This window comes from Lontra canadensis, unplaced genomic scaffold, assembly GCF_010015895.1.
Source record: "Lontra canadensis isolate GAN:19392208 unplaced genomic scaffold, GSC_riverotter_1.0 scaffold210, whole genome shotgun sequence".
NCBI classification, from domain to species: domain Eukaryota; kingdom Metazoa; phylum Chordata; class Mammalia; order Carnivora; family Mustelidae; genus Lontra; species Lontra canadensis.
The window spans coordinates 487,865-497,675 of NW_022631204.1; the positions used below are offsets into that span (position 1 = coordinate 487,865).

Sequence of the window (9,811 nt, forward strand, 5' to 3'; positions counted from 1 at the left end):
TGATGCAGCTGTTAAAATACTAATTATGAAGATTATGTAGCAACTCAGAAAGTGTTTATTATATAATAAAAGCAGAATACAAAATGGTCTGTATGCTAGGACTAAAATTATGTAGAAATATGCATGCACACAAACTGATCAGAATGAGAACAGGAAAAGGAACAAATGAATACAGATGATGTGTTTAGGGTGTTTGGGGAGGTACTGTTTGTGATTTTCTTAAGCTCTTTGCAAATTCCCCTCGTTGTTGTTAGAATGTCTTTGTGCATAAATACAAACTGATAGAGGAAAAAAACATGTATACTGAAAAAGGTACTTGGATTCCCTCAAGTCCTTGGACAAGCTGTGGTACAAAAGTAAACAAACCACTGACCTGGGAGGCAAGAGACCAGCTCCTCACCCCACCCCCACCCCTAACTGGCTGTGGGATCTTGACTAAGTAAACTCTGCAGCTCTAGCCCCCATTTCTCCTACGCTCTCTGGCTGCAAGTCCCATGGTAGTTCCTCACTCCCGAATCAAATCCCGTCATTTCTGTTCACTGTACCACCATCTCCCCCAATGACCTCAGATGGAAAATCTCAGAATTCCCTGTCCATTCATTGTCTTATCACCTTCACTCTCTCTAATTCCCACCTCCAGTCCATTGTCCCTCCTTTCCAATAATCATTTATAGCATGCTTCACTATGGGCCTGGTTTCAGATAGAGAGGAGTCCCTGCCCTCCTAGTCAGCACTGTCTGGTTGAGAAGAGCCAACAATTTTTTCCTCTCTTGCACCTTTGCAGACTGGGTAAAGTTGGGGGGGGCGGGTGTAGAGACACATAAAGCAGGACCTCCTGAGTAATGAGCTTGACCCGTGGTGGGAGGAGTTTAGGCACAGGCTGGATACTCTTGAGGGGTAATATAGTAAGTCTTGGTAGAATGAGTGGGCTGTTGACTCAATTTATTCATTCAAAACGTATTTACCAAGTGCTGGACACAGCACCAAGCTCTCTGTTAGGTGGCAAAGGGCCTGACCAGATGAATTAGGGCAGTCTCTGTTATGGGGATCACGGAGATGCTCACAGTCTAGTGAAGGACAGAAGAGGACACTACTCATTACACCGCAATGTGCAATGTGCTAAGTTCTTTCCCCGTGTTTGAACAAAGGGCTCTGAGGCAGAGGAATGTGGGATTGACCGTGCCTGCGGGGGGCTGCAGGCTTACAGAGCAAGCCGGAAGGACTTGAGTTGTTAGGTATCCCTGAGGCTGAGGAGTGGGACTAGATACCCAGAAAAGGGGAGAGGGCTGTTCCCATGGCAGGTCCAGGCTGAGGACTCATCAGGTCCAAAGGCAGGACGCTTGAAAGAGGCAGCTTTCTGAGAGTGGTAAATAGTTTGGAGTGGCTTAAGCTTTGAGGTTTAGGTTGGGGGAAGGGAGCAATGAGTGTCCAGGGGCAGTCAGAGGCAGGTGAAAGGCGGTGAGACCTGAGAGACCAGGTAGGAGGGCCAAGGGCAGTTTCAAAGTAGGAAAGTAGTATGATTAGATCTAAGTTTTGGTAAGATAACCAGATGGTCTCTAATGTCTCCTCTCTTCCCTAAGACTTCATGGTAAGTGCCAAAAGTGTGCTATAGGAACTTAGGGGCAGGGTGCCAAGGTTCTAGCAAGGATCCTACCCTCCTGTCCCCTACACTCCACCACCTAAGCGATCTGGGAGAAGCAAGAGAGAATAAAAATGTTGGGTCTATCTGGGGGCGCCTGGGTGGTTCAGATTTCCGTTCAGGTCAGGATCTCAGCGTCATGGGATGGAGCCCCTCCCTGGGCTATGCACTCAGCCCCGAGTCCGCTTGGGGTTCTCTCTGCCCTCTCCCTCAGCTCCTCCCCCTGCTCTGGTGCGTTCTCTCTCTCTCTCTCTCTCTCTCAAATAAATATCTTTTTTTTTTAAATGCTGGTTCTTCCCAATTTACAGGATGGGCAGTTTGGCTGGCTCAAGGGAACTCGGAAAAAGGGACAAACAAAATATGTTTCAGAATTAATATTAAATATTAAAATACATTCTGCTGAGAATACTCAGACTCATGAATCATAGACCTGCACCCCTTTAACAATACATTATATGTTAAGAAAAAAAAATACGTTCTACTGATTTTACAATCTCTTGTACATGGGACTTCAATTAGCCTCACTCTGCCCTGTCCTCGAAGGAAGGGACCATGTCCAGCTCATCTTGTATTTCCAGCAGCTAACACTAAATCACAGCGTACCCGAAGCGCTCAGAAAATATTGGTTGCGGGGGAGGCTGGAGAGAGAGAAAATCGCCCAAGCTTCGACCCTATGACCTCCCACCAGCAGGTGGCAAGATAGAATCCGGGTGCTCTGGGAAAGGGCGGAACTGGGCGGAGCGTTTGCGGCTCCGTCGCGCGCAGCCTCCGACCCTCTTTTCTCGGGTACCGGAAGAAGGCGGTTCTCTTTTCGTTCCTAGCGCAGCCATGGTAAGGAGGCTTCTTAGCGAGCTCTCGGGGTCCATCAGCTTCCATCCTTCCAGAGCTGGGGCTACCCGGAGCTCCGGGGTCACCGCAGGGGGTAGTCGGGGGGAGGCGAAGGCACTGCGACGTGCGGGTTGGTCCAGGCGGGCTCGAGAGCGAACTGTGGCCCCGGAGGAAGAGGGAGATGGGTGCCGCTGGCGGGAAGGCCTCGGTGTCTGGCCTGGCCAAGATGCCTGCCCGACCACGCATCCCATCTCCGGCCGGGGCGGAGTGGGGGGATGGATGATGGGTCCGGGGCGGGTGGGTGCTGGGTAAGCCAGGCCAAGAAGCATTTTCTTAGTCGCTGTTACTTATTTATGTATTTATCTATTTTTGCACGGCCTGACTTGACGTAGTGTGGCTGGTAAGCATGTGTACACGACGTTAACATGCTTCCGCATTTTAAAGTGAAAGCAGTTCTCATCTTGTGCCCTTGAGTACGAGAGAGCAGCTCTCAGCACGTGGTTTTGCTGAGAGCAGGTGACTGTTGCATGCACCAGACACTTTGTAACCAGGTGGTGAAGTTGGGAAAACTTTGCTATGTGACAGAGTAACCGAGTAGCAGCACAGATTGAACTCTTGCCCATTTCTGTTGCCGGCTCACCCCGTGCCACAGTGTCCAACCCTTGGCCATTTTGCCAGAACGGTTTTGGGGGGCGGGGGAGATAGCCTCAAGAAGGGGGCACGCTTTTTTTTTTTTAAGATTTTATTTATGTATATATTTATTTGACAGATCACAAGTAGGCAGAGAGGCAGATGGAGAGGGGGAAGCAGGCTCCCTGCTGAGCAAAGATCCCGATGTGGGGCTCATCCCAGGACCCTGAGATCATGCCCTGAGCTGAAGGCAGAGGCTTAACCCACTGAGCCACCCAGGTGCCCCAAAGTGGGCGTGCTTTTAAGTGGTAACTTTGAAAATACTTAGAGCCCTTCCCAAAGACAGTAATTCCTAATCTCTGTCCAGCGGAGGGGGGCAGTTGAAGTCGATGGAACCTATAGTATTTGCTACATAACTACGCTTTTGCTTCTGTGCATTTTGTCACTGGCCCCACACTTTCTAACCACACATTTTGCTGGAGAGGCAGCAGGAGACTGAGTTCTTTGAAGAAGTTAAGAGAATTGGTAAGCTGTTCTCGAAACAACCTGTAACCGTTTTAATGGCAGTGAAATCTAAAATCCTGAAATTTTCCTTCAGGCTCGTGGTCCCAAGAAACATCTGAAGCGTGTAGCAGCTCCAAAGCATTGGATGCTGGATAAACTGACTGGTGTGTTCGTAAGTATCATATTGTAAGCATATATAATAAATTGTAAGTACCTTAAGGGGCACATTCAGGGAACCTGTTTTATACTTCTTTATGTACCAGGCATCGCTGATTACTTTTATCTGTAAATTATTTGGGCACAGGATTATGGGTAGAGTGTTCTTGTCATCCTGTTTTTGAAGGCATTCCGCCTCTTAGTAGCGCTGCCTCATTCATTCCATATACCATATAGTACACTTATGTGGACTCCAAACTCAAATGTTCCTAATGGGCCTGGACCTCTGAAAGGGAAAGATGCTATAAAGCTTTTTCGTTTGGAATAGTTTTACAAGTTTTGAACACCTCTTGTGTACCCAAATTCGGGGGCTGGTGAACAGACTTGGTGTCTATTTTAATGGATTTCAGGACGTAGGAAGTGGCTTTGAGTGAATCCCAACGTACGTTTAAGCTAATTTTAAATCATTTTACAGGCTCCTCGCCCATCTACTGGTCCCCATAAGCTGAGAGAGTGTCTTCCTCTCATCATTTTCTTAAGGAACAGACTTAAGTATGCCCTAACAGGAGATGAAGTAAAGAAGATCTGTATGCAGCGTTTTATTAAGATTGATGGCAAGGTCCGAACTGATATAACATACCCTGCTGGTTTTATGGGTAAGTGGTTGATGGTGGGCGCTTCGTGCTGGCTTGTTTTGGTTTTCTCATCCGCTCCAAAATGGCGGTCATATTGAATATTGGTGGGCTTTTTTTAATCAGTCACAGAAGTAAAGCATGACCTTGCCCTTCCGTTTCGTTACTAACCTAGCGTAGGGCTGTAAAGAGTCATGAATCATTTCTCAAAACCAAATTCCAATTCACTTTGAGTTTTGCATGTCATAAAAACAGGGTTTTGAAACATTAAGAGATTGGCTAGCTGTCATCATTGGTCTCAGGAGTTCTTGTTCCAATTTGAAATGGGAAGCATAGGGTGGTTTTTCTAGTGGTGTGGTGGTTACTCGGCATGAGGTAGTGGGGCTGTATAGTAACTTTAGTTACTGTTCTGATGTCAGATGTCATCAGCATTGACAAGACAGGAGAGAATTTCCGTCTGATCTATGATACCAAGGGTCGCTTTGCTGTTCATCGGATTACACTCGAGGAGGCCAAGGTGAGCATTCCAAACAAGCTGGGTCTTCATTCAGAAAGTTACTTGGTTCTAAGTGAGAGCCTGGAGTGCGTATGTGGGCCTGGTCCATTGCAGTGAGGTAGATAAAGATTACTTCAGGTATACCTGAAAATAGCCAGTTAAGTTGGATAGGGTTCTATTGTGTGTGCAGTTGCATGTCCTGTTATTAAAAGTCCTGCTAAGAGTGGCATCACAGTTTGTCGCTGGATATCTAATAATTGATCCCCATTTGAAGTTAACACCTTCAAAGATCGTTTTATTTTATGGCAGAAAAAATTTTCTAGTTTAACAGTGGCTTCCAGGTTGTCTTCTAGAGGCAAGGAGAGTGATTTCTAAGATTTATTAGTACCTGAAGTATTATGGGTCCTTTTAAGTACAAGGGACCAGAAAACCAATATTAGTCCAATCTGATTGGCTCTTTGTCATGTCTCCATTTGTGGCTCTAGCTTTACTCTGGGGGAAAGGAAAGGTGTTAATGGAGGAGACTGGTCATCCTTCGGGCATTTGTTTGAGATAGTTCCCCTAAAAAAGATTACAGACATTGATTATTTAATCCAGTTTGTTGTAGTGGTTTTACACAAAAGTTTAAGGCCCCTTGAATTACTGGCTATAAATGAAGGTTAATTCAATTGGATGATTCAGTTCCTAATTGCCTTAGCTGCCTCATTCTCAGCAGGCTGGGGGGTATGTCCAGTGGCATCAAGGTGATTTGATTTACTTGGGGAAGGTCAGGGAGCGAAAGTCCAAGGTCCACATGCCTTGTGTGAAATGTTTGTTGATTAGGGGCACTGGTAATGCAATTGCAGTTGGTGAGACAAAACTCAATTGTGTGATAGAAAGAGCCGCCCAGAGGCGCTTGTTAGGGGGCTGTTGCGGGGAAGTTGGAGGGGAAAATTCAGGTCACCTCTGAGGCTGAAACAGCCTCTGGAAAGCAGGGTGATCAGGCCATGCACTGAAGGAGTCCCCCTGTTGGTGAATTAGGAGGTTGTAGAGCCTTTGATCCTTTGGACTTGAACGAGTGTGGTACAAGGAAAAGCCCCAACAGGAAGACTACCTTAGAGAGGGACAACACAAAAGAAATTTACAGGGGGTAGGAAGTCAAGTCCAGGACACTGTTCTGTACTTTGGGAAACCAGCAGTTCCTGTGTAGGGCTGTTGCCTTTAACTGCTGATTGCATTTCTAACACGGTGACTTGGGGTTTCGAAATTACTTTTTGCTACATTTTGGAGCATGGTGCATGTAAGCTAAACTAAATGTGGTGAACTTGTGTTTCCAGTACAAGTTGTGCAAAGTGAGAAAGATCTTTGTGGGGACAAAAGGAATCCCCCATCTGGTGACTCACGATGCTCGCACCATCCGCTATCCTGATCCCCTCATCAAGGTCAATGACACCATTCAGATTGATTTGGAAACCGGAAAGATTACTGATTTCATCAAGTTTGACACTGGTAAGCAGCCTCAGTGCTACCTGGACGTCTTTATTTTGTCTGGGCATTTTCTTTAAAGCCTGGGTATAAGAGCTATTCTTTACTCTTGTTGTTCTCTCTCTCTCTGTCTCTCTCAGGAATGTAATCAAGCATTAGGATTTGCACTGGGGCTAGGGTACAGGGTTTGGTTTTGTTTTGAACCCTCTTAGGTTCTGATGTACACCTAATTAGCAACCAGAGCTGGAGGTTTTTTGATGTAGTAAGGGATGGGGAGGGGGCAACTCGTGACATTTGAAGAAATGGGCAAGCAATGTGTAGAACTTCATGGTGTTTCATTTCAGCATGGCTTGGTGGTGATGGGGATGTGTTCTGAATGGGGGGAGTGGCGGCCTTGGGGAGCTGTGAGGGGTTGAACAGGTTTCCCTTGGGCGGAGGGCAGAAACAGCCAGCCAGGTATGTGTACTATAGTGTGTTCACTTCCAGAGAGGCCCTAATGCTCAGAATATTCTGGGCGGATCTTTAGGTGTGAGAGAGAGGGGTGGGGTAAATCCTAAGAGAACCCTGAGAGTCCTTGCTTGGCTAACCTATCCAGAGAAGTAAATTAAAATGGGAAAAATGACTAATTTTGTCTTAAAGCTGTCTCTTGTCATTTGTCACATCGGTTTATGAGTTGGCATGGTGCCGGGCTCTAAACAGATTACTTCTTCTCCCCAGGTAATCTGTGTATGGTGACTGGGGGTGCTAACCTGGGAAGAATTGGTGTGATCACCAACAGAGAGAGACACCCTGGTTCGTTTGATGTGGTTCACGTGAAAGATGCCAATGGCAACAGCTTTGCCACCCGACTGTCCAACATTTTTGTTATTGGCAAAGTAAGTCTGGGTTTCCCTGCCCAGATGCAGGGACCACTGGGAGTGCAGCACCTGGCTCCCAGCCGCCTCTGCTGATCCTAGTGGAGAGCCTGTTCCCGGGTAGGGCTCAGCACAGTGTGGGGCCAGGGCCAACCTGGGCTCTTGGAGTATCACAGAATCCTGATCACCTTGCTTGGTGAAAAGTGCCAGTGATGGAGTGAATATGCCTTATACTTAGGTTCGTTAATTTGCACCTGTGGGGCTGGATGGGGGGTGGTGCTAGTAGTCCACCTTGGACCTGCTTCCATAATTGTAAATCATAAACTACGAAGGGTACTGTAGTTTGCATCTGTTTGTGCAGCAGTTTGGGTGATGCCCGCGGCCCAGGCAGTGGATGTTTCTGCCCAAGGGGCATCTGAATGTCTTAAGACTACCTGGCTGTTGCTAAAGGCGCTCAGGCCTCTGTTTCTTTAAATGAGATGACAGGTGCGGTGTGTGCCAAGCTGCCAGTGGGAGTTAGTGTGTGGTGGCTTGTAATGCTCCTTCTCTTCTCCCACAGGGCAACAAACCATGGATTTCTCTTCCCCGTGGAAAGGGTATCCGCCTCACCATTGCTGAAGAGAGAGACAAGAGACTGGCGGCCAAACAGAGCAGTGGGTAGAATGGTCCCTAGGTGACGTGATTGGAAGTCTTTATACCTAATTAAAGGTCATACAGCACGATAAATTGTCTCTTTGGTGTTTGTTGTGGTTTGGGTTAGGGTTTTGTGTTCATTTATAGTTGCCTCCTGTTTGACTTACAGCTTGAAAAGTACATTGACTCCTCAGGCAAGCTTAGGCATTCTGTGATACATGGCTAAGATCTTTATTCATGAGAGACGGAGAAGGAGAAGCAGGCGCCCCACAGAGCAGGGAGCCTGACCTGGGGCTCAATCCCCAGGATCATGACCTGAGCCAAAGGCAGACGCTTAATCCACTGAGCCACCCAGGCCCCCCTTTGTCTTTTTTTAGACTGGACTCTAGGTGATGGGAGGGAGAACACAAAGGACTTGTCAAAGAAGGAGCAGCAACTAACCCAGGAGCCAGGAGAGCTGGGGGGGGGGGCGCGGTGCCAGAACTCATCTGTTCTATTGATTCTTCACTTAAAAAATAATAATCAGGGCCCCTGGTTGGCTCAGTTGGTTAAGCAACTTCCTTTGGCTCAGGTCGTGATCTGGAGTCCCAGGATCAAGTACCGCATCAGGCTCCCTGCTCAGCAGAGAGTCTGCTGCTCCTGCTGACCTCTCCCCTCTCATGCTCTCTCTCATTCTCTCTCTCTCAAATAAATAAAATCTTTAAAAAAAATAATAATCAGTGCCCTCCTTCCTCTGGTCTTCATTGCACTCATTGGCTCATCTTTTTCCCATTCTTGCCCAGCTTGATCTCACCCAGGGTGGAAATCTCCAGATGTGGACACAGTGCTTAAGTGCGTGGGTTCTTGATGCAACAAAGCAAAGCACTTCCTTGGACTTAATCTAATGTCTCCAGCTGCCACTGCAGTCCTCACCTCCATTCCTTGGGGGACTGTAAAAACTATCCTGTAGAAAGGCAACTTGTTCCTGCTCCCTGGAGTGTGTGGGGTCATGTCAGGCTTGCCTCTCAATCTTCTTTTAAGATTAATTTTTAGAAGGGGAGGAGTGGAGGGAGAGAAAGAGTCTCTGACAGACTCCCAGCTGAGCAAAGTCCAATACCTGGCTCAGTCTCCTGACCATGAGATCATGACTGGAGCCAAAACCAAGTCAGTTCCTCAACCAACAACCACCATCCAGGTGCCCCTTGCCTACCAATCTTTAAGATTTATGTTAGAGGTGGGGCAGAGGGAGAAGAAGCAAATTCTCAAGCAGAGTCCCTACTGAGCGCAGAGGCCACCCTGGGGCCCGGTCCCAGTATCCTAGGATCATGATCCTGAGCTGGCTTAACCAATTGAGCCAACCAGGTGCCCTGCCCACCATTTTTTTTTCAAGATTTTATTTATTTGACAGGCAGGGAGAGCACAAGCAGGGGGAGTGGGAGAGAGAGCAGCAGGCTTCCTGCTGAGCAGGGAGCCCAGGACCCTGGGATCATGACCTGATCCGAAGGCAGACACTTAACGACTGAGCCACCCATGTGCCCCCCTTCCCATCACTCTTGATTGTTTCCCTCCCTACAAGGGGCTAGCTCTCTTCCTGTTCCCCTATAAGACATGCCTTAGAAAAACAAAAACCGCCTTTACCTCCTATAGCAGGGCTTACCAACCTTTATACTGTTGGCCCAGGTAACCTGGGGGTGGCTGTCCCATGGATTGTGGTATGTCAGACCACACCCCTGGCCTCAGACTACCAGGCGTTAGAGCATGCCTTCCGGTTCTGCCCAGTTGTGATCCCGGAATGACTCCAGACACCGCTCCCTCTTGGGGAGCAAATTGCCTGTGTTCTGAACCACTGTCCTATAGATCCTGCTGTGTCTCACCGTCACTTTTTATTTAACAGCTTGTTGCAGCGACCTCTCAAGCTTACTAAATGATCCCACCGTGATAGGTTTGGGGGTCAAAACCGTTTTGGACATCTTAATCTGAGGCGTGATGAGCCTGG

At 47.7% G+C, this 9,811-nt stretch overlaps 1 protein-coding gene across 1 annotated transcript; it reads left to right on the forward strand.

Annotated features, from left to right (window-relative positions):
- Positions 1–2,362: 2,362 nt before the first annotated feature.
- RPS4X (ribosomal protein S4 X-linked) lies at positions 2,363–7,929 on the forward strand. Its single transcript, XM_032848812.1, has 7 exons — positions 2,363–2,470; positions 3,696–3,773; positions 4,233–4,413; positions 4,809–4,906; positions 6,202–6,373; positions 7,067–7,224; positions 7,763–7,929. Exons 1-7 carry the CDS (start codon positions 2,468–2,470, stop codon positions 7,862–7,864), a joined length of 792 nt encoding a protein of 263 aa, XP_032704703.1. The 5' UTR covers positions 2,363–2,467; the 3' UTR covers positions 7,865–7,929.
- Positions 7,930–9,811: the final 1,882 nt, after the last annotated feature.